Below are 24,468 nucleotides of genomic sequence, written 5' to 3'. Positions count from 1 at the left end.
GGACATTGAGCCCGAATGGGCCATGTTCCGTGCCTCCATTGTTGAGGTGGCCGACCGGAGCTGTGGCCGTAAGGTGGTCGGTGCCTGTCGTGGCGGCAACCCCTGAACCCGCTGGTGGACAACAGTGGTGAGGGAAGCCGTCAAGCTGAAGAAGGAGTCCTATCGGGCCTTTTTGGCCAGAGGGACTCTGGAAGCAGCTGATGGGTACCGACAGGCCAAGCGGAACGTGGCCTCGGCGGTTGCTGAGGCAAAAACTCGGGCTTGGGAGGAGTTCGGGGAGGCCATGGAGAACGACTTCCGGACGGCCTCGAAGAGTTTCTGGTCCACCATCCGGCGGCTCAGGGGGGGAAGCGGTGCACCGTCAACACCGTGTATGGTGAGGGCGGGGCTCTGCTGACCTCAACTAGGGACGTCGTGAGTCGGTGGGGGGAATACTTCGAGGGCCTCCTCAATCCTACCGACACGCCTTCCGATGAGGAAGCAGAGTTGGGGAGCTCGGACGTGGGGCCTCCCATTTCTGGGGCTGAGGTTGCCGAGGTGGTTAAAAAACTCCTCGGTGGCAAGGCCCTGGGGGTGGATGCGGTCCGTCCTGAGTTCCTCAAGCCTCTGGATGTTGTAGGGCTGTCTTGGTTGAAACGCCTCTGCAGCATCGCGTGGACATCGGGGGCAGTGCCTTTGGACTGGCAGATCGGGGTGGTGATCCCCCTCTTTAAAAAGGAGGACCAGAGGGTGTGTTCCAACTATAGGGGGATCACACTCCTCAGCCTCCCTGGTAAGGTCTATTCGGGGGTACTGGAGAGGAGGATCTGCCGGATAGTCGAATCTCAGATTCAGGAGGTACAGTGTGGTTTTCGTCCTGGACGTGGAACAGTGGACCAGCTCTATACCCTCGGCAGGATCCTGGAGGGTGCATGGGAGTTCGCCCAACCGGTCTACATGTGTTTTGTGGACTTGGAGAAGGCGTTGGACCATGTCCCTCGGGGACTCTTGTGGGGGGTGCTCCGGGAGTATGCAGTGCTGGACTCCTTGATATGGGCTGTTCGTCTCTGTATGACTGGTGTCAGAGTTTGGTCCGCATTGCCGGCAGTAAGTCGGACATGTTTCCTGTGAGGGTTGGACTCCGTCAGGGCTGCCCTTTGTCACCGATTTTGTTCATAATTTTTATGGACAGAATTCCTAGGCACAGCCAGGGCGTTGAGGGGGTCCGTTTTGGCGACCGCAGAATCGGGTCTCTGCTTTTTGCGGACGATGCGGTTCTGTTGGCGTCGTCGGGCCGTGACCTTCAGCTCTCACTGGAGCGGTTCGCAGCCGAGTGTGAAGCGGCTGGGATGAAAATCAGCACCTCCAAATCTGAGACCATGGTCCTCAGCCGGAAAAGGGTGGAACGCCCTCTCCGGGTAGGGAATGAGATCCTTCCCCAAGTGGAGGAGTTCAAGTATCTCGGGGTCTTGTTCACGAGTGAGGGAAGAATGGAGCAGGAGATTGACAGACGGATCGGTGCGGCGTCTGCAGTGATGGGGGCTCTGCACCGGCCCGTCGTGGTAAAGAAGGAGTTGAGCCAGAAGGCGAAGCTCTCGATTTACCGGTCAATCTATGTTCCTACCCTCACCTATGGTCACGAGCTGTGGGTAGTGACCGAAAGAACGAGATCGCGAATACAAGCGGCCGAAATGAGTTTCCTCCGCAGGGTGTCTGGGCTCTCCCTTAGAGATAGGTTGAGAAGCTCGATCATTCGGGAGGGGCTCGGAGTTGAACCGCTGCTCCTCCGCATCCAGAGGAGTCAGATGAGGTGGCTCGGGCATCTGGTTAGGATGCCTCCTGGACCCAGGACACGTTGGAGAGACTATGCTGGCCTGGGAACGCCTCGGGGTCCCCCCAGAAGAGCTGGAGGAAGTGGCCGGGGACAGGTACGTCTGGGTTTCTCTGCTCAAGCTGCTGCCCCCGCGACCCGATCCCCGGACAAGCGGCAGATAATGGATGGATGGATGGACAGTCCACGGCTGCATCCAGAAATGTAACCTGAAACTGTATCACACAAGGAGGAAGCCATATATCAGCTCTGTGCAGAAACACGGCCCAGTTCTCTGGATACCAGCTCATCTCAGATGGACAGAAAGACAGTGTACATGTGGTCTGTGGTCAGAGGAGTCCACGTTTCAGCTGCTTTTGGGAAAAACTGACATCTGCTTCTACAAAGATGAGAAAGAGCATCCAGGCTGTTATCAGAGAAAGGTTTAAAGCCAGCGTCTGTGATGGTATGGGGGTGCTTCAGTGTCCATGGCATGGATGGCTTCATATGTGTGAAGGTACCACTGATGCAGAGGTGGATGTTGGAGTTTTGGAGAGACATATGCTACCATCAAGGTGACGTCTTCAACAGGACGATGTCAGACCTCATTCTGCAGGACTTCCAGCAGCATGGCTTCATACACACAGAGTGTGTGTGCCTGACTGGCCTGCCTGCAGTCCACATCTGTGTCCTATTGAAAATGTATGGAGCATCATGCAGAGGAGAATCAGACAACAACAACCACGGACTGTTGAGCAGCTGAAATCTTGGATTCAGCAAGAATGGACACAGATTCCTCTGAAAAACTGCAACAATCAGTATCCTCAGTTCTCAAACCATTAAAAAGTGTCATTAGCTGATGGAACACAATGGGAAACATGACTCTGGAACAACTTTTACTGAGTGTGTTGCTGCTTCAGATTCTACATTTGGTTCTGTTTTCTAAATATGATGAAGGTGGTCAGTGAAGACTCGGAAAATCCCTTCTTTGGACTTTTATCTGTTAAATAAAGGTTAAAAAAATTGACAAATTTAACAACTTTTCCTGAAATTGAGTTTTTAAATTCCATTCCAAGTGTCTTTGTGTAGCTGTGTGTTTACCACAATGCCAGTGGCAGGAGACCCAGGGGCACTCGGGCCCCTGGAGGATGGCAGGTTGACCGGGGTAACTCGTCCCTCCACCTGTGACAAAATCAGAAATATTCAGAGGGTTCATCTGAAGCAGTTATTCCTACCTGAGTCGTGTTTTCATAGTTCCTGTCAGTAATATCTCCCTAACAACTTCCTCTCCAGCTAAGAAAAAATAAAGTATTTGATTCTCAAACTTCAATCTTGTTTCCGAAAGTTATCCTCATTTGATTTATGTGACATCAAAGAGGATTGTCATGCCAGTAAATGTTTGTTTTTCCTTGAGCTGTGATGATGCATGATGATCGATTACCTTCTGCATTGCTGGAGAGAAACCGTCCTCCTGTTTGGTTTAAAGCAGCTGAAGAGACAGAAGAGAGACAGAGGGAGTAAATGCATTATTCATTACACAATATCTCATCCCAGGCTAACATTTTAGTATGAATTAGTATGGGAATGAATGTCTCAGCTGGATCCCAAGTCAGAGTAAAAAGCTCATTTAATTTCTGCTGCTTGATGTTTAAAAGGAAGAGTTTAAATAATCTCCATGATTTCTTTAAAAAGCTGAACCTCTGATGATTTTAACCAATAACAGGGTGATTTGTTCATCAGACACGTAATATTCCCAGGAGTGGATTAACCCGTGTTTGCTCATTCATGAACATCACCACACTGACAGTTTCATATATCAAAGCTGTCAGTTGGTTAAAGGTGACATATTCAGTAAAAATCCCTTCTTCCTGTTACTGGGAGCATATATTAGGGTGTCTGAAGTCACCAGTCAGTGTAAATCTCCCAAAACACAACCCTGGTATTTATTTTAGTTCCCCATTGTTTGAAAGTTCCTCATTTAACGAGCTGTTCTGATTTACATTTCAAAAGTACGTCACTCTTTAAGTTGACACCACCTCCTTTGCTAAGCCCCGCCCACTCACATCCACCCTGCTAGACGGATGAAGCCAGCTTCTGGTTCTGTTGTCACCTGTACTGAGGAGCATGCATCTTCCATCTACCAGCAGCCTCAGAGGATATAAGAGCTCAGTGGATAAACTATATTTGAGGGAAATGTTCCAGCAGAGTTAGCTAAAGACTGTCAATGTGCAGCAATTTTAGCAAGCAGACTGTTTTAATAACTTGGTCCAGTTCAACGCTGGACTGAAGAAACTGAGCTACAAAGAGGGATCAGTTCCAGCTCTCAGAGCCTGAACTTCAGAGCAGGGAAATGGAAGTATCTGAGAAATAATTCCTCATGGTTTATTTATTGATTTATTTTTTCCTTTTAGCTAATGTTTAGCAGTTTAGCTAATGAAGATGACGCACACCAGCTTCTAAGGAGTTATTGCTGTTACTTTCTGAAAGATGAAACATTATTGTTCCCACATTACTTTGTTCACTGAAGCTTTCTATTTGAACGGTTACATTCTGTAACTCATCAACCTGCAGCTGTGTGGATAAGGTGTGTTTTCAACACAACACCGGTCCTCTCCTCACTCTCGTTGTTACATTGAACGCTGTGTACCTCTCGGTGTGTTAACATTACATTACATGTTTCTGATAAAGATGTAGGTCTCCAAGTACAATTGTTAAATGAGGTTAATATATACAAAATATTTAAACGCAGTAATTAACGGTAGACATGCATTACTACGAGTTACACTGTGTACATGTCTGGCTTGGTCCATTACTGTTGATGAGAAAGCATTGTTTACTAGCATCTGCTGCTAACTTACAGCTACACTGCTAAAATATTTCCCTCTGGGATCAATAGAGTAACTATCTGTATCTATATATAGAGCTGGAGGGTTTTTGGTATGACTGGAGGAATAGCTTCATTATGTCTGTGTTACTGCATTACATTACACAGCAGATGTCCAGGTTTTGATGGCAGGTATCGTACGTAAACACAGCAGCATGGCAGTGTGTCCTTAGCCAACGTACAAACATACAGAAACTAACCCTTCACCGGTGTTCTGTTGAAACCTTGTTGGTTGAACCTCTCTGAGAGATCTTTGACTCCTGTTCAAACTGATATAATTCCACAATTCTGTCACAGACGGTCATTTTCTGTTCAGAAACTTTCTTCTAGATAAGAGCAACTGGGCTTAAACCAACAAGTATAGTGTCTCTCATACACCCAATAAGACCTCAGAAGGTTGTGTCAGATTAGAAGGTCAGAATATGTCTCCTTTAAAGTAATAGTTGGTGTAACCTCAGGCAGACAATATCGACACGCCTACGATGGAGTCAGGTTACATGTTACTGTGTTTATGGCCCGTTGAGGATTTAGTTAGAGAACACTAACTGTCAAAGTCACGGAGTTTGTAGTAAAATAGGAGAGATCTGAACATGACCTGTGTGGTGGTTTACATCCCATAAAGGAGAATATTCAATAGGATTTAAACACAAGGAGAATCATGATGGAGGAGGATTCTCCACTATCTGGCAACACAGATGATGTTTTTTAGAAGCATTAATAAATGCTGTGTTAGCCTGCTTAGGAACGCTGTATAGCTGGTGCCTGTATGTCCTCTATTTGAGTTGTTTTCAGAACAAATGATTCGGTTTCAAACCTTCATCCCAGACATAGTTTGTCTCTCAGGGGGAGGACTGGACATGATGGGACAAGGAGACAGAGGCACCGGAGAGTCATATTCAGGCCTGGCTGTTATCAGAGCCTCCTCAGGGATGGCTGGTGGAGGAGGGTGGAGGGACAGCCGTGCACACAGGAAATACACCTTGTATCTTGCCCACATGAAAGCCTGTGTGCTAATGCTTCTGCTGGGGAGGATTTCCTCCGCTAAAATATCCCGACTTCCTGTGAACCGGCCTCTTTCACGTGCCTCCTCCTCATCCTCCTCCCCTCCAGTTTATCAGCTCCCCCAGCCGGGCCAACGCCCAGCCGCTCCTCAACTGTTACTGCTGTGGTTACACTCCTCCCTCCAGAGAGTCTGCACAACCTTGCCACAAGCTTCATCTATTTCCAAACATCACATGTCGCCGGCTCAGCCCTAAAACAGACACCAGATCAGCCAGAGAGGACATCCCTGCTGGCCGTCCTCAGCTGAACTTGGTCTGAGCAGACTGGGAAGCAGCTTTATTCGAACTCCTGAACATCTTCCTGCCCAACATTCAGTACAAATACCACACTGTGCAAATATTACACGATGAGTAAAAGAGCTGCATTCAGGCTGTTACTGAAATGTTTAACAGGTCAGCTTAGCTCAGCACAGAGACTGGAAACAGTTGGAAACATTCAGTCTGTGCATGTCAAAATGGACCAAAATTCACCTGGCAGCACCTTTAAACATCAGCAACACCTTTATGGTGTATTTTTGTTGTAATTTTGTTTCTCTTCGTGATTGCTTTGTTTCTTTTTGTGATGTCTACTTTTTTTGTGGTCATTTTGTTTCTCTTTGTGATGTTTTGTTTCTCTTTGTGATTGCTTTGTTTCTTTTTGTGGTCATTTTGTTTCTCTTTGTGATTGCTTTGTTTCTTTTTGTGATGTCTCGTTTCTTTTTGTGGTTATTTTGTTTCTTTTTGTGATTTTTTTGTTTCTCTTCGTGATTGCTTTGTTTCTTTTTGTGATGTCTCGTTTCTTTTTGTGTTTTTTTTGTTTCTTTTTGTGATTTTTTTTTTCTCTTCGTGATCGCTTTGTTTCTTTTTTGTGGTTATTTTGTTTCTCTGTATAGTTGTTTTTGATTGATTGTTTTTGTGTCTCTGTGATGTCTGTAGTTGAGTTGTGTCCCTCATTGTTGTTAAGTGATAGTGTGATAGTTTTGCATCTCTCTATCGATGCCTCACATATTTGTGGTTATTGTCTCGTCTTATTTGTTATTGTTTTGTATCTCTTTGTCATCATTTTGAGTCTTTGAGGAGCTGTTGTACCTCTTTACCATCAGATGTCTGTTTCAGTTACATCTTGCAGGTGAAGGTCCTGTTTTTTTGAGCTGTTAGCAAGGCTGCAGACTCCAGTTTAAATCATCAATATGAGAATTGATTGCTTATTGGCTGGTTTTCACTTGTCACAGTTTCAAACCGTCAGCTGGAAGGTAACAGGAGGTGTTTTCTGTCAGATAAACGTGTACAGCAGAAAATACACTGAGCTGAGCTTCAGAGTGGTGGTACTGGAGTAAAAGTACTCAGCTATTCTGCTTATGTGTGTGTGTGAACGTGTGTGCGCATGTGTGTATCTGAGCGGCATTAGTCTGAGTGTCTGTGAGTCTGATAGTCTTATCACTGAGAGCTTTTAGCTGCCAGAAAGCCATCAATGGAGCTCAGCTCAGTGTGTGTGGTCATCTAATGGACCTCACGCACACTTTACAAGTGATCGGCTGAATGTACAAAATCCGACAGGATCAACAACAGCGTAGTGTATGTTTCTGAGCAGGAAATAATACGATTTTTGACCTATACTAACGATTGCTTCCATTGATAACTAAACTACATTTTAGTTACATTAACAGATTAACTGATTGCACAAAAATACTCAAATGCGGGCGGCGCTTTCAGATGTTCAATTTATCATCACAAGTGAGAGAGGGAAAAAATAATTAATTCTTCACATTTATAAATCAAACAAAGAAAAATGTGATGTTTTTGTTTCAAATGTGTCTAAAAAATTTTATCAATGCAGCTCTGCTGAAGAGAAGATTATCTCAAGTGAAAAACATTTTACAGGAAAATATGTTTTTAAACATGTTAAAAATGATCTGAGAATGGACGACATTGTTAGTAATTTCTGACCACTTATCAGTTATTCAAGTTGTTTCTGTGAGCCAAAATGTTAAAATATCATTTTTACTCATTACTCAACAGTAAACTGAAGTTCTTTGGGTTTAAGGCCTCAAACAGGGTGAAATAAGACATTCAAAAACATAAAACTTGGGCTCTGGGGACCTTCCATTAAAATTAATGGAATTAATCGGTAAAACAATCAGCAGATGTGTCTCCAGGAAGTCCCATTTGCTCATTTCAGACTGTTCAGAGTGAAGATTTGCAGCTTTTATGTCTGATTTTCAACACTGTGGATTTAATTTGGACTGTTCGTAAAACATTCTTTTAAATTTTACTGACGCCAGTTACTTTGAGCTGCAGCCTTTAAAATATAAAACTGATGACACTTGAGATTTGTCTATTTTTAACCAAAAAATGCTTTTTTACTGCTCCACTTTTCACTATATTGTGGCATTTCATGTTTATTTAATTATAACTTTAATTTAAGACTTCCAAAAACTACAAATGTGCAAATATTTGGTTTTAAATATGAAAATTAGCTGCTTCTTTTTGTTTTATATCAATCTGAACAGAATATGTTTGTTTGTTAAACTGCAGGTCAACAGAAAATTCAGTCACAAGCATTATTCTAAGACTTAATGAAGGACATATTCCTCAGAACAACTTGTTTAAACAATATCTTAGAGACAGAAAACGACAAAACATCACTAATAATTCTAGCCTTTGAAATTAATCAATAATTTTGACTGTTTGGTCATCAAAACGAGAAATGATAATGGATATATATTATCTTTCATAAAGCAAAAAGCATAAAGCTTTAATTATTCATCCCAGTTGGATAAACTATGATTTACTGGTTCTTGGAGTTATTTACTGTAAGTATTTTGGTTTTCAAGTAAATTTAAAGGGCTCCTCTTCATCTTTGATGGGTCGAAGCTGAATTTGGATTTTTTTTTTTTAACAATTTAAAGACCCAGCAGTTAATTAAGAAACGCCTTCGTGATGGAAACGGGAGCTCTGTTTAGTCTTACATGAGCCTGACTGCATTTGAAAGGAGCTTCATCCCTGAATTTCCATCAGAAACAAACTGAGGAGGCCGAAAATAAACACCAGTTCCCTAAAATCAGCTGTTTTTACAGACACGGGGTAAAGACGACGGTAAGGCGGCATCTGAAGGCGCTGCTGCGGGTCATGTGGCCTACAGGATCCGAGGCTTCATTATGGATGAAGGGGAGGGTGGGGAGACAAGTGCGTGTCCATCGATAGGATGAAAACAGAGCACAAACCCCGGATAAATCAAGAGGATGATAAAGATGGTCCTACCTCCAAACAGCGACGCAGAGAAAGCCGCCGGAGCTCAGAGAGAAAACATCCAGAAGAAAAAAGGGACGCTCCGAGCGAGGAGGAGTAGGAGGAAGGAGGAGGAAGGATACAGGGTGGAGGAGGAGGTGCAGGCTGCCTTTAAAGCCCGAGCTGCTGTGACCCCAAGAGGAAGAGGAGGAGGAGGAGGAGGACGCTGTTTTCCTGTTGCTCCAGCGGGTCGGTCCACTCTGATCTGAGGAGAGGGGAGCGAACAATCAGCTTGCTTATTGCGACGCTGCGTGGCGTCAACGAGCACGCGCTCCGTCCTCCTGCAGCACACGCATCTCACGCAAACACTTTGGAGGGTCCCGGTATGTGTGTCGGAGACAGATCTAAACACACAAACATGCATTCAGTGTGTTGTTTTTAAGGATGTACAGCTTAAATCTTTAACAAGAAAATTGTGTTTTTCTTTCATTGTGTTTTTGGTTATTTTAAAGCTGATAAAATAAAGAAACACCCTGACATTTAGATTCTGCCGTACTAGGATCTTTGTTTGAACCTTTTTAATTGGAGAGGAGAGGCAACTTTTTATAGACTCACTTTGCACATGCGCAGTAAGGTAATTTAGCCCAAAAACGACCCTAACCCGAAAAGAGCGGGAAAAACTCCACCACCAGAAGTTTTCTTTATAAAAACGTTTAAAAGTTTAAAAGTAACAATGAAAACGTTTTTTTTTTACTGCTACTGCCTAAGATTTAAATCTACGTTTAAACTATGTAGAATGTATCTCTAGCCAATTGACTGAAAATATATATAAAAATAACTTTAGCTAATATAGCTAAATGTTTTTGATAGCATCGTCATGAGGAAGAATAGCCACTTTCTTTATGTTTTAAGCTTTATGGATGAAGACATAACAAATCATATAAAAGATCTGTTTCTTACCAGGTCTTAAAATTATAAAAAAAATCCAACCTCAGATTAACAATGCCACATTACATTGTGTTAATATTTTTTGACAAAAAACTGTTTTTCACACACTGGAAATGAAATTCTTATAAGAAGGACAGAGAGGGACAGCAACATTTGCATTAAAAAAAAAACACACAAAATGGGCCAAACTTGTAGGATTAAAGACATGGTTAGTAATCCTGTTCAGAAACACATTTTGTAATACTGGGTGAAATGGTCCGTCTATCCTGAGAGAAATCTATACAAGATGTATTTAGAAAAAGGGACGAAAATAATCAGACCTCTGTGGCAGCTGCAGGACTGAGAAAAAGCTGACCAACAAAAAACCAATCAGATGCCTCTGCTTTCTGCCTATGCCCCCCTCTGCCGGCTCCCTGCTCCATGTGCGCAAGCGGTTCTACCGGCTTTGGATGAAGCACTGACGGAATGGGGAGGGGGGGGTGGAGCTTAGAGGAGGGGACACTTTCGAATCTTGCTAGCTCTCTAGGATTACCTACCATAGCTTTAATGCACATAGCTTTTGTCCCTTCATCGTGTAAAAGTATTATAGTGAAAGTGTGTCACCAAATTTGTACACTCAAACAAAATGAAGAATAAATGTAATGCTCAATTAAGTGTTAATTTAATAAATAAGTCTGAAATAAATAAATGAGATTAAGTTAATTTGTTCCTTTAGAGTAGCTTCAGAATAAACATCATGAATAGTAAGGTAATGCCATATGAAAATCAGCCTTCGTACATTTTGGATTTATGTATGTTTGGTGAGGATATGCAATCCGATTCATTGAAATAAAATCATATCAAATTCATTGAATTCCAAAGTAGTCCAATTCACACATAGTCAGTTAAAAAATTAAATAGCTAAGGAAACCAACAGATTGCGTTAAAACTTTTCTTCGATCCAATCCCCTGTCCTGGGCGTGCACGAGGCGACTGTGGAGAGAAAAAAACTCCCTTTTAACAGGAAGAAACCTCCATCAGAACCAGACTCAGAATGGGGGGCCATCTGGCTCGACCAGCCGGGGGTTGAGAGGACAGAAAAGAGGGGACAACAAGCACCATAACACCAGGCCAGGGATACCTGCTGAGAAAGAGAAATATAAGTTAATGACAACAATAATGTTATTTACATGTACATGGAGAGTAAAGAGAGCAGAGGGAGGAGAGGTGCATCATGGGAGGTCCCCCAGCAGTCACTATGGGATGTTTCAGGGTCACCTGAGCCATCCCTATCTAAAAGCTTTATCAAAAAAGAAAGTTTTAAGCATAATATTAAAGGTAGAGAGGGTGCTGCTTCCAGAAACCAAACTGGCAGCTGGTTCCACCGAGAGGGGCCTGATAACTGAAGGCTCTGCCTCCCATTCTACTTTTAGAAACTCTGGGAACCTCAAGTAAACCTGCAGCCTGAGGGCAAAGTGCTCTGTTGGGAAAATATCCAACTATGAGATCTTTAAGATATGATGGAGCTCGGTCAAACTCTTCAAAGAGATGAAATAGCAATTTTGGTTTGATGTGTGTTTGATGATGATATAATTTTAATTGCATTCTTATGTGTAAAATGCACAATTGCATTATGGGGATGTATTGTCATGGTGTATTAACAGGGAAAGGGTCATATCAATCAGAGGTAAAAACTGTTTTTTCATCCTGACTTTTTAGTTAAAAAAATAATTCTATTATTTCAGATGAAACTCATCTACTTTATTTGAAGTACTGTGATGAAATAAACATTTTAGGAGTTTTAGGAGAACACAACAATTAATAATTAAACTAAAACTGGATTTATTTACAAAGGGATAAAAAAGAGAAATCAGACAGTATTTCAAACATAAAACAACTAGTGTAAGAAAGGTTAAACACACTTCCTGCTCTCAAACACAGCAGCTCCACTCTGCCCACATATCTCCTTGTTCCCTCCCCTTCAGATCTGCAGGTTGATGATGGGTGTAACCAACACGTGGTGAACTGGCAGGCTCTGATCTCTGCACTCTGATTTGTAGGTCAGAGCTCACAGTAGCTTCATTCTTTGAGGAAGTGTAACAGACTCAGTCACTGTTGTGGAGAAATGGCTCAGAAAGGAGTTCAGCTGGACCGAGAAACCTTCTCTTGTTCAATATGTCAGGATCTACTGAAGGATCCGGTGACTATTCCCTGTGGACACAGCTACTGCATGAAATGTATTAAAGACTTCTGGGATGAAGAGGATCACAAGGGAATCCACAGCTGCCCTCAGTGCAGGCGGACATACAAACCGAGGCCTGTCCTGGGGATAAACACCATGTTAGCTGATTTAGTGGAGCAGCTGAAGAAGACTGGACTCCAAGCTGCTCCTGCTGATCACTGCTATGCTGGACCTGAAGATGTGGCCTGTGATGTCTGCTCTGGAAGAAAACTGAAAGCCATCAAGTCCTGTTTAGTCTGTCTGGCCTCCTACTGTGAGAAACACCTTCAGCCTCAGATTCAGCTCCATTCAAGAAACACAAGCTGGTGGAGCCCTCCAAGAAGCTCCAGGAGAACATCTGCTCTTGTCACGGTGTGGTGATGAAGATGTTCTGCCGTACTGATCAGAAGTCTGTCTGTTACCGCTGCTCTGTGGATGAACATAAAGGCCACGACACAGCGTCAGCTGCAGCAGAAAGGACTGAGAGGCAGAGAGAGCTGGAGGGGAGTCGGCAACAGATCCAGCAGAGAATCCAGGACGCAGAGAAAGATGTGAAGCTGCTTCAGCAGCTGGAGGAGGCCATCCATCAGTCTGCTGATGAAACAGTGGAGCACAGTGAGAACATCTTCACTGAGCTGATCCGTCTCATCCAGAAAAGAAGCTCTGATGTGAAGCAGCAGATCAGATCCCAGCAGGAAGCCGAAGGGAGTCGAGTCAAAGAGCTTCAGGAGAAGCTGGAGCAGGAGATCACTGAGCTGAAGAGGAAAGATGCTGAGCTGAAGCAGCTCTCACACACAGAGGATCAGAGCCAGTTTCTGCACAACTACCCCTCAGTGTCAGCCCTCAGTGAGTCTACGCACTCATCCAACATCCATACCCGTCCTCTGAGGCACTTTGAGGATGTGACAGCAGCTGTGTCAGAGCTCAGAGAGAAACTACAGGACATCCTGAGAGAGCAATGGACAAACAGCTCACTGACAATCACTGAAATGGATGTTTTACTGTCAGGACCAGAACCAGAGCCAAAGAGCAGAGCTGACTTCTTAATATATTCATGTGAAATCACACTGGATCCAAACACAGCACAAACACAGCTGTTACTGTCAGAGGGGAACAGAAACGTGACAGTAATTAAACAGCATCAGTCTTATTCTGGTCATCCAGACAGATTCACAGAATGGTTTCAGGTCCTGAGTAGAGAGAGTCTGACTGGACGTTGTAACTGGGAGGTGGAGTGGAGAGGGAGAGAAGTTTATGTAGCAGTTGCATACAAGAACATCAACAGAGAAGGGGATGAATGGGGATTTGGACGTAATGACCAATCTTGGGCATTATATTGTTACCAAAACAGTTATACATTTTGGTACAACAACAAGAAAATCTCCATCTCAGGTCCTCAGTCCTCCAGAGTCGGAGTGTATCTGGATCACAGAGCAGGTATTCTGTCCTTCTACAGCGTCTCTGAAACCATGACTCTCCTCCACAGAGTCCAGACCTCATTCACTCAGCCGTTCTATACTGAACTTTGTATTTACTGTGTTGGAGCTGCTGCTGGGTTCTGTGATCTAAAATAATTTCTCTGTTCGGTGCTTCTTCCTGTGTTTATGCAACCATGGAGGATTTCACTGCTAATGATGAGTTTTATTCACAGAAACATTTCTCCACATGAAAATCTAAACTTCTCTGAGCTCTCAATATTATTTGAATGAGTTTTGATGTATTTGTATGTTGTTGTTTCTCTTCCACTTCATGGAGCCAATCATAAAAATCTTTATTACTTTTAAATCTCATCACTTTGTAAATATGAAAATAATTCTGGAGTTACACTTTGATTTGTTTCAAAGATCAAATGTTGTGGGTGTTCAGAAAGATCCTTCATCATGTTTAATGTGATAATAAATGAAGATTTTTATATCAAATACAACTTTTGAGGAACAAACAAAGTATTTTTTCGTCTTCTTTCTGTGAAACCTTATTCAGAAAGTGTCAAAGTAATATGAGGCTATAGCTTTTTTGGTCAGTCTGTTTCCTTTTGACTTTCTTCAATAAAACAGCTTCATTACAAAGTAAGATTTTTAGTGATTATTGTTGTTGTTGGTTGTTGGGTTCGTTGAAAAACAAAATTCCGTTTGAAGTCTAGTGTGAAAACATCGCGCTTTTCTTCAACTTTGCATGAATAATAATTAAATGTAGTCAGTAAAATTAAGACTGGTTGCTCAGCTTTTAAAAATGACACTGGCCCTTTAACAAACATGACGTCATGAGATGTGACCTTTTTACAACAGAGATTGTACATAGTTAAGAGGACTCACTCTGCCCTCGAAAATGTTTGGCCACCTGGACCATCAGTATTGAGAGTTTGGCTCTCTGCATATAATACAAAAATATCTTATTTTTATTCTTTCTTTCTTTATAATATAAATTATGATCATCATCGTTTTATTGTTGTTTTTATCGATAAAATAAAGTTTATACGTGGATAATTTAGAAATAATTTGGTATGTGGAGGAAAAGCGCATGCGTAAAGTTCATATTCCATCACTGTAGTGATACATCTATGATTAGAGGCGATATTCGTATCGGAAACATGGCGTCGGACAACGGACTGGCCGCGCTGGTAGGTCTTTAAACTCAAACTATTAAGTCTTCGTCCACTGTGTGTCAGAGTTGTGTCTGTGAGCGGCTTGGGTTCAGTAACTGAAACGAACCTGAGACACAAAGACTAACAAAACTCAACGTTTTAAGGAAGAAGCGCGAGAGTTAGTCGGCAGTGCTAACGTTAGCTAGCAGCGAGGAAACACGTGTAGAAACTGAGGAGAAACATTCATCTCTGATGGGTGGCGTTTATTATTCATGACATGACCATTAATTGATTTGAACCGTGTCTGTGTCGTCAGCTGTTTTCAGATCAGCTGTTTGGTTTCAAGTCACGTGACAAAACACGAATAAAAACGCGGACAAGCACTGAAGAGTTTCTGCACGTCTGAAAGGTGTTTGATATGTTTAACTTAAAGTTGGTTAAAGACCAGTGCTTGGTTTCTGTTAGTTTGGACCTTCCTGCATCATACCTGAGTTCAGGTTCGCGCGGAATGCGAAACAACAGCAACAGAGACATTTCAACTGGTTTTGGTTCCGTGTGGATCCACACCACGTTGTTTCTGTCACTGACAGTTAAAAGTGAGCAGAGCTGCATACATAATGACTCAAGCTGACAGCTGACTCAAGCACATATAAAACCAAACCTGAGTTTAAACGTCCACCTGAGTCTCAGTAGCTTCAGCTTCAGCTCTGGATTCATCACGAAGCTGATTCTCTTCTTACCAGGTTGTATCACCATGGCAACTGATGCTGGAAATTGAAGGGATGTGCACAAAGGGCTGTTTCACAAATTACTTTTCTTCTTCTTCTTTTTCATGTTTTTACTGGCAGCTGTTTCCTACCCACATGCTGATCACCTGTGTTGTGTCACATTTAGTTAACGCCACAGACAGAAGTGTGTGTGACTGTGTGTGTGTGTGTGTGTGTGTGTGTTTGCAGGGTGCGGAGGGAGCCTCAGCAGCTGCACACGCTCTGTCTCTGCCGGCGGAAGCTTATGGAAACGATGTGAGTGCTCATCTTGGTCATCTTCATCAGGGTGTGGATGAAGCTGAGGTTTCATCAGAACACTTAAATATAAACTGCAGCATCATGGAAATCTAAATTCACATAAAACTCAAATTAAAACTGATTTCTGGAGAATTTTTAATTTGTCAAAATGTTCCAACTTTGTTTTCTTTCAGCCGCGGCTTGAAGCCATGTGGGCGATGAAGGCGTATAACCATGCGGAGGTTTACTTCAATGTAACGTACCTGTTTGTTTTCATTCACACACAGACACACGCTCACACACACACACACACACACACACACACACACACACACACACACACACACACAAGTCCACCAACCAGTCTGCTTTAGTTTTAACATAAAATAAAAGTCTTGATCCATCCCTCATTTGCTCATATATTTCCAGAAAAACAGGATATAGTTGCAGTGATTTATTGAAACATGGTCCAACATAAATATAAATATAAATATAGAATATGAGGCAGAAACAGAGTTTGTTCAGTTCTGAGCAGCTTTAAAGTGAATATCAGGTCTGAGCACCTCTATTCTCCAACACACCCTGAACCCTCTCAGACGAGCTTTCTTTAATTTCTTTAAGGTGTCTTCGGGAATAGTTCTCCAGGCTTCTTGAAGGACATCCCAAAGCTCTTCTTTGGATGTGGGCTGCCTTTTGTTCCGTTCTCTGCCAACATGATCCCACACTGCTTGAATAATGTTGAGGTCCGGGCTCTGGGGAGGATTCATCCCTCCATAAGATCTGTTGCCACTGATTTTCAGTCCACTTCTTGTGTCCTTTGGCACAGCTCAGCCTTTTCTCCCTGTTTCCCTTCCTTAAGAACGGCTTCTTGACAGCCACCCTTCCATGGAGCCCATTTCTGATGAGGCTTGGGCCAACAGCAGATGGATCAGTTGAAGGTCCAGATGCATCTCTCAGCTCCTGTGTCAGGTCTTTGCTGGATGTTTTCCTCTTTCTTAAGGACATCACTTTCAGATCCTGTTCATCTGCTGGAGATAGTTCTTTAGGCCTGACACTTCTTCTTTTGTCCTTCACTTGTCCAGTTTCCTCAAATGTTTTAAGGACACACTGCACACCATGCTGAGATATGCCAAGTTTTCAGCTAACAGCTCTTTGGGAATCACCTTGTTGCTGCAGAAATCCTGTTTTCTGTCTGTCACACTGTGTTATCTTTGCTGTTTTTCATAGATGCAACTAAAGAAATGGGAACAAATTATGTGTCTTTGTTACAGGCTGCTGGTAACAAAGTGCCTAAAGACAAAATTTAAAATGGCTTTAAAATGGTTGTCTGTTATGTGTGGACACAACACTGGTCAATCCCTTGAGTTAGGAGCCTTTTTTCTGCTTGAATGATTCATAGATCAGAGGTTCTCTGAAAATGGTCAGGTACAAGGACTGGACTGAAAATGAACTGAAAAAAATATCAGAAGAAAAATTTAGAAAGACCTTCAGAAAGTCTGGAGAACTATTGATCAGACCACTTTGAAGATTACAGGAAAGTCAGAACTCTGGATCTCTAAAGCTCCTTAAAACAAGTGATCACAACCATCTTATTTAACACTGCTGTTTAAATGAGGACTTTATTCTTCCAATGTTAATTTCCTACAGATGAACAGAAAGCAGATTTCTTCTCGGCTGCTTCTCCTCCTTTAATTCCAGCTGTTCCAGCCTTTTATCCTTATCTTCATCAGGGTGTGGATCACTCCTGTGATGTTCCTTTTAATCATTTAGTTCAACGTTTCCAGCTTTCATAAACTTGGTCATCACAGAGTTTATTCTTTTTTTTACGGAAGTAAACTGCTGAAGCTGCTGTGTTGACTCTTGTTTCTGTTTCACAAAGACTGTTTCCACACAGATGTGATGCACACCTGGATCCGCCTCCACACATACACTGTAAAAACTCACATTTATTCAGATTCCAACCCTCCAGGTTGCAGTCTGTGGAAAATAACTCATGTTTGAGCTCATGAGGACTGACGTCTGTTCTACTTTCAGCTCATTTCATCCGTCGATCCGAAGTTCCTGAAGCTGACGAAGCTGGACGACCAAATCTACTCAAGCTTCAGAGAAACCTTCAAAGAGCTCGATGTGAAGCGGCTGAAAGAAGATGACCTGAAGTCTGACGAGGCCAAAGAGGTCAGTGGGTCTTGTATCGTTCGTTACAGCTGTTCAGTTTCTGTTATTCTGTCCCTCACATTCACGTCAGTGAGGCTGGAGGGCAGAAACGGCTTCTGTATGAGGCAGCTACGTCCTTCATGAAGGAAGCAGGTGAACCTGAGAGATCAGCAGAAACATCTGGACACGCTGGTCAGCTCAGATGAAAGGTCACATCGGAGCCGTTAGTTTAAAAATACGACGGATCAAGGTTTGATTCAGAGAGTGGAGACTCCTGAGTCCCACCTTCAGAAGTGTGGGTGTAGGTTCTCAGTTATACAGTAATAAGACTGCCTGAGCCTACCAACCAACATAATCTGATCTATAGTACAAAAGGTGAAGAAGCACCAGTACAGAACCACCCCTGCATGAAAAGATCATTATTAATTGAGCAGTTTCTTAGAGACTCTGCCTCTCTAAGGTGCTCCGCGCTACTGACCTGTTGTTAAAGGAGAACTGCGGTATTTTCAACATTAAGCCTCATTTATGAGTCGTCTGCAATGTTTTAGAACCCCCTTCACCGCTTTTTTGATGTTTACTGCTGTCTCCGGTATTTGCCTAATTTTGATTCATCTCAACCTGCTTCAGAATGGCAAGTCATGCGCATGTCCAAAAAGGTCCGTAAAAGCACCATAAACGTCCGTTTTCAAAATCATCAACTCACCGGAGTGGTTACTGGTGTGCACTGGTAATCCATATCAAATTTCATTGCGAAAAGTTGCTTCTGTCGTGTTTTATTTGGCAGCTCGTTCATGCTCGCACTATTTTCTTAGCCACCTCACAGCCGTGGATAAACTTCCGCTCAGCAGTTGAATCTGACTTGCTATACTCCACACTTGATGGTTTCGGTGACAGAGTAATATCAACGAACATCCAGTCTTCAATAGAACTCAATGGGATTTACAAAATGTCAAATAAAACACGACAGAAGTAACTTTTCGCAACAAAATTTGATATGGATTACCAGTGCACACCAGTAACCACTCCATTGAGTTGATGATTTTGAAAACGGACGTTTATGGTGCTTTTACGGACCTTTTAGGACATGCACCATGACTTGCCATTCTGAAGCAGGTTGAGAAGAATCAAAATTAGGCAAATACCGGAGACAGCAGTAAACATCAAAAAAGCGGTGAGGGGGGTTCTAAAACATTGCAGACGACTCATGAATGAGGCTTAATGTTGAAAATACCGCAGTTCCCCTTTAAGTGATGTGATGTTTGTTTTTAGCACCTCTTACTTTTCCAGCTCTTTGTTGTTCCCATCAGAAACATTTTTAAGACGTGTTGCTGATATTAGTCATCAAGTAGTTAAGTTTAACTTTCAACATGCGATACGTTTTCTTTGCTCTGTTGGTTTATGAGATTCAGTAACAAAACTATGTGAGGCTGAGGGGAAAAAAAAAGAAACAATACATTTAGTTTTAGCCTAAATATACTTAATGTTTTGTCAAAGGTTGGAAACGGTCATGGAAATGCTATTTTTAAGGTTTAATCCTTCAAAACTGAGCTTCATAACTTCCACCTTTACGTCCCATCGGAGGGAATCGTGTTCATGTTGATGCATCTGACAGAAACGAATGAGAGAAACGAGTCGTCAGTGTTGAGATGCAACAATAACGCGGCGAACTGTTTGCAGAGGTGGCGTCCATTCTGCAACCAGTTCGAGGGACTTGTGGAGGATTTTAACTACGGCACTCTGCTGCGTCTGGACTGTGAAAAGGATTACACGGAGGAGAACACCATATTTGGTGAGTCTGAACTTCAAAATGGACGAAACATTCATGTTAAACACAAATTAAGTTTTCTTTTTGGTTTTCAGCCACCAGAGTCCAGTTCTTTGCCATCGAGATCACCCGAAACAGAGAAGGCTACAATGACGCTGTGCACATATCCAAACGGTCACAGAGCTAGTAAAGAACCAGTGAAGACCCATCCAGCTGTTATGAGTCCAGATGAACTGTCAGTCTGCGGCTCCTGAGGATTCATCAGTGAAAGTCGGAGCTTCTGAGATAAAGGCTTGGCACTGATTACGAACCTACTCTTCTGTATTTACTGTAAATTTTTTCACCGTGCCAATTTTTAAAGGTTGTTTATTTTAAGTTGCATTTGTTTGAAACAGAAGAAATTAATAAAATTTCAGCTTCAATCAATTTCTGATGTTCAGGAACTGGAATCGTAACAGAAGCATTAATTAGTGAGCTCACATTTAAAAGAGCAAGAGTTTCATGACATGTAATATACATTTGTTCATGCCTAATGTTAGTGACGATTCAACAGAATTCAACTCAGTAAGTTTTCAGATAATGCTTTATTAATCCCCAACAGAAGTGAGACTGCTGCAGTATAATTTATTATTTAAGATATTGTCATAGGTAGAGAACAATAATTTAAAGAACAGGGAGCCCACGAGTAAAGGAAGAAGAGAGCGTGAGGCAGCGCTGTAAAAATCAATGAGGTTTATTTGCAGTCACAATGCTTACACTATATGTAGCAGACATCCAAACAACTCAAACAGCTATTCACTCTATGGACCCAACACATTCACATCAGGGACACAAACCAAAACTTAGGAACATCCGTGAGTGCTGACATGGTTAGAGATGAGCTAGTTGTCACAAACAGTTAGCAGCAACATCGTAGAGAGTAACACGTTGCTAAAAGACTCCTTTACACTGTTCTGACTTCTACCGAGGTTCTTCAGGTGTTTCATGCTAAACTGGACTCCTTCAGGCGATCCGATGTCTCCACGCTGGTTTCCCCTCATGATTATTGTGAGTCTGTCCTGAACTCTGGCACACACACGCTCACACACACACACGCACGCACCTTGGCTGTTTGAGCTCCGTCGCAGGTTCACCTTGAGACACCACACACACACACACACACACACACCAGGCAACAGAGAGCCACTCTTCACACACAAACACACAACAACGCACACACCAAAAGGACTCCGCTGCAGGACCTGAAGGGGGGGGGACGTCCCGAAACTGGTCCGAGGAATCCAGAGTGTAAACAAAATGGTGGAAACTGCACCGAGCCTACCAGAGGGGAACATGTAGCCACGACCATGTTGCTTACACGTCGACAAGCAGCAGGCGTGTGCGCGCGATATCTGCAGGCCACCGACGCGCACGTTAAAGGGAAGTTCTGCTGGTTTTTCTAACCTCACAGCTACATTTTTTTTTCTATACTGTTTCACACGAATGAGCTCAAGTCAGAGAAAAGAGAAATATTTAGAAAGAACTTCAAATGTAAAAATTGTGGAATGATCGGATGTTTCATTTCCTGCTATAGGTTTTCACTTTAAACAGACACGCTGAAGTGAAACAGCTGCATTGCACATCAGCATTTTATTCTCTGAGCTTTAGCCAAGTCCTTCACTTCATTCGGTTATTCTGACAATTGTTTGGTGGTTTGGGGCAAATACTTTAAAAGTATCTGTTTCAAGCTTTTCTGATGTGAATTTATCAGATTCCAGTAACGCTGTGAGTTCAGTTTCTATGTGAAAACAACCATAAACATGTTTTTGGGAATAATCAGAACAGCTTTAAGCCCACTGATGTGCGGCTCTGCCTGCTAGCCACTACTCGTGTTTCCTTCTGATCCATCAGCTTCAGGCCATAATCTGTCAGTTAATCAGACTGAAAGCAGAGGACTTATCCAACAGAAGCTCCTGTATTTAAATGAAACCACGGTTGTGCAGTACAGCTGATTATGGAGACAGAAAATTAGTTCTGAACTGATTTCTGAAGGTTTAAGCTATTTAAAGACCAGATCCTGATGTTTTACATGCTTTAAAATCCAGTCTGAACACCGACTTTTATTATAGGAATGATTGCGGAATGAGTCCACAATTATGCACCTTTACCGCATGTTTTGTCCTTTTAAGGCTGTTTTGTCTTTTACTGCATGTTTTGTACTAAACTGGTCTAAAGTTATTTAGTTTATTACTGCTGAAGAGTGTAATGGTTGCCATTTATTGGCCAGTCTGAAGAGTTTTAACACAGAAACTTATCAATTTTATATTATGATTATTTACTGCATCTTTTTTCCAGTCGGAATTTGAAAGATATTCAGTTCAGAACCACTGAAGGAAATCAGGAAACATTGTGATTTTTAACACCTTTCTGTGGGATCATTGCTGTCTGCCACTGTTTTTTTGTGAAGAAGATAACTCAAAAACATCTCTCCTGAATCTCATTAAACCTGGGGAGTTGGAGCATGAGCAAAGGAAGAACTGATTACATTTTGGTAGAGATCATTACCATTTGCATCTTGAGATAATTTATTTAGTCAAACAGTTCAAAATCCAAAGATTTCAGTTTAGTATCTTGTCGCCAGAAAGAGCCGTTAATACAAGAAGCTGAAGATTTGTCGAAAAATGAACATAATTTCAGTTTCCAGAGGCTAAGTCTGGCAGAAACTCTGACGACCCCCCAATTGGACTCAAAAACAGCAGAACTGTCCCTTTACGAGCCGCCAGCCTGCAGCTGCGGGACTATTTACATCACTTCAAGCAGAGACTAAGAAAAATGTACAACATGGGTGCTCTGACTCTCCCTTTCTGTTAGTGTGTGTACCTCCGCTTCGTGCTCACGGCGGCAGCTCTGCAGCTGGAGTGCTCACCCCCCCCCCCCCCCCCCCCCCCCTCCCACGTGACTCACCCGTCCTCCCATGGAAAGTTTGCTCCCCACGCAGACAGACAGTTTGCACTAACTCACTACACTGTAAAAAGCTCAATCACACGTGTTTTTTGTTTGTTTTTGTTTGTTTTTCCTCAACTCATCTTCGTGTTTTTAAATTCGATCATTATAAACATTGTTCAAAATGTTACGAAAAGAAATGTACACTTGGTTTTGTGTGTTTTTCTATACAAGGCAGGCAGAAGCGGATTACTACGTTTACCGGCGTTCGTCCCCGTCGTCCCGTTCGCCTCTGCTTACAGCCACAGCACTCTCGCCTTCTTCATCAGTGATTTAGAGTGCTTAGACATGCAACCCCCCCACCCCCTCCTCCCTCCCTCCCGCCCTCCCTCCTCTATGAGAACAGCCAGACAAGTCAGAGCAACGCAGACTGGCTTTAAAATAGATCTGTATATATTTATATATGCTTATATCAAAACTGGAGGCGGGGAGTTGAACCAACGTCGTGTCGGAGGTGAGAAGATGATCCCTAGGCATCCGGGCCCGGGGAGGGAGAGAGGGAAGGAGGGGGGGAGGCGGATGCAGAGAGGGGGGAGGCTGTGGAGCAGCGAGGGAGGGGTGAGGGGAGGGGTGAGCTCGGTCTGCAGCTGGGTGAGACTCTGCCGTGTGGAATGTCAGCTCATCATGTCGTTGCTGTTGACGCCGTACGTCGAGTTCTTCATGCTGTCGTTGACTTCCCTCCTGAACACCGACAAATTCTGCGTGAACCTGCGAACAAACACGGACACACACACACACACACAGGTGTTCACAGGTGCACAGCAGTAAAGCCGGATTTATGGTCGTCTACGGAGAGTGACGGAGGACGGGGACCCTCCCGGAGACGCTCTCCGCAGAGACTGCAAGGGTTGTGATTGGTCAGCCAACAACGTCATTTCCGGAATCACTTTTCCGGTTTAGCTCCTTCCTCTCAGAACAACAACACCGCCATTTTTGAAAGAGTTTACTGTGTGCCGGAAAAGGGTGGAATGCCCTCTCCGGGTCGGGAATGAGATCCTTCCCCAAGTGGAGGAGTTCAAGTATCTCGGGGTCTTGTTCACGAGTGAGGGAGGAAAGGAGCAGGAGATTGACAGACGGATCGGTGCGGCGTCTGCAGTGATGGATGGATGGATGGATACTGTGTGCCGCTCAACATTTGGTCAAAATTATTTGCATTTCAATTTCAACATGCTCCTACTCCAACAACAGCCTCTCTCTCTCTCGCCATCGTTCGCTGTGAGGAGTGGAACGGAGCCGGAAGGCAAACAATCAATCAACGACGTCGCGAGATTGGGTCGTCTAACGTAGCGACGCCTACTGATCGGGAGGTGAACTGCCTTGCGTATCCGACATCCCGACGGAGAACTTTGAAAGGTTTAGTGACCACGGAGTCGGATTGACGGAGAAGCATACCGAGGCCTTAAGACTCAGACGGGATGGGAAGAGGAAACGGCTCCGAGTTGGACCGTTTCACCTTCCAACGGAACCACACAAACTGGCAACAAGCTTCCCACCTGCAGGGAGGAAGGAGCTGGAGCCATTTTACGCTACATGTCCATGAGGTCTAAATGTTGTCAGAGGTTGTGTGGAAGCTCTCTGTGGACAACATTACCCTCCGACTGTGTGTATGTGCTGCAGACCTCTTTCTGTGCAGGGCTACAGTTCTCTGCATGGACGTCTGAAACGGGGGATAATCACTCTGTTACGCTTCCTTCAGGCCTCTCTCTCTCAGGCCTCTTTTCAGCCCCTTAAATGCAAATTGAGGACAGAAGAGGTTGGCAGAGGAGCTCAGAGTGAGAAGTCTTTACTCAGAATTTCTCTCCACAAGCAGAACAGAACAAAGCTGCAGAACTGCGACAGGAGACATCAACCCTCTGTAAACTATCACTTACTGCCTTATCAAGTTGACCTCTG

At 43.3% G+C, this 24,468-nt stretch overlaps 3 protein-coding genes and 1 pseudogene across 4 annotated transcripts in view; 2 read left to right on the top strand and 2 right to left on the bottom strand.

The window, feature by feature from the left end:
* Nucleotides 1–9,286, bottom strand: part of dmtn (dematin actin binding protein) — a 31,164-nt gene extending 21,878 nt beyond the window's left edge. For both annotated transcript variants that reach the window (XM_075455510.1, XM_075455511.1), the window contains exons 1-3: nucleotides 8,975–9,286; nucleotides 3,231–3,278; nucleotides 2,891–2,971 (exon numbers count right to left, since the gene is read on the bottom strand). In XM_075455510.1, coding sequence (XP_075311625.1) covers nucleotides 2,891–2,971; nucleotides 3,231–3,239 — 90 coding nt within the window. In that variant the 5' untranslated portion in view covers nucleotides 3,240–3,278; nucleotides 8,975–9,286. The remainder of the gene's footprint in view (nucleotides 1–2,890; nucleotides 2,972–3,230; nucleotides 3,279–8,974) is intronic.
* Nucleotides 9,287–11,985: 2,699 nt separating this feature from the next.
* Nucleotides 11,986–13,663, top strand: LOC142372532 (tripartite motif-containing protein 16-like; annotated as a pseudogene).
* A 991-nt stretch (nucleotides 13,664–14,654) lies between these two features.
* Nucleotides 14,655–20,019, top strand: pbdc1 (polysaccharide biosynthesis domain containing 1). The gene is made up of 6 exons (XM_075456368.1): nucleotides 14,655–14,706; nucleotides 15,627–15,692; nucleotides 15,869–15,928; nucleotides 17,709–17,849; nucleotides 19,506–19,617; nucleotides 19,689–20,019. Exons 1-6 carry the CDS (start codon nucleotides 14,677–14,679, stop codon nucleotides 19,778–19,780), a joined length of 501 nt encoding a protein of 166 aa, XP_075312483.1. The 5' UTR covers nucleotides 14,655–14,676; the 3' UTR covers nucleotides 19,781–20,019.
* Nucleotides 20,020–20,310: 291 nt separating this feature from the next.
* Nucleotides 20,311–24,468, bottom strand: part of xpo7 (exportin 7) — a 43,156-nt gene continuing 38,998 nt past the window's right edge. The window contains exon 27 of the mRNA XM_075456367.1: nucleotides 20,311–23,283. Within this exon, the coding sequence (XP_075312482.1) occupies nucleotides 23,190–23,283 (94 nt within the window). The 3' untranslated portion in view covers nucleotides 20,311–23,189. The remainder of the gene's footprint in view (nucleotides 23,284–24,468) is intronic.

The sequence above is a fragment of the Odontesthes bonariensis genome, chromosome 22 (genome assembly GCF_027942865.1).
Source record: "Odontesthes bonariensis isolate fOdoBon6 chromosome 22, fOdoBon6.hap1, whole genome shotgun sequence".
Taxonomy (NCBI): domain Eukaryota; kingdom Metazoa; phylum Chordata; class Actinopteri; order Atheriniformes; family Atherinopsidae; genus Odontesthes; species Odontesthes bonariensis.
The sequence above is the reverse complement of the archived record's forward strand: the minus strand, read 5'-3'. Positions and strand labels throughout refer to the sequence as shown.

What these genes read in the sequence shown, in the direction of transcription:
- pbdc1 (XM_075456368.1), top strand. Translation starts at nt 14,677, where the DNA reads ATGGCGTCGGACAACGGACTGGCCGCGCTG. An exon ending in CGGAAGCTTATGGAAACGAT is followed by an intron (nt 15,693 to 15,868) that starts GTGAGTGCTCAT and finishes GTTTTCTTTCAG; the next exon opens with CCGCGGCTTGAAGCCATGTG. An exon ending in AGTCTGACGAGGCCAAAGAG is followed by an intron (nt 17,850 to 19,505) that starts GTCAGTGGGTCT and finishes AACTGTTTGCAG; the next exon opens with AGGTGGCGTCCATTCTGCAA.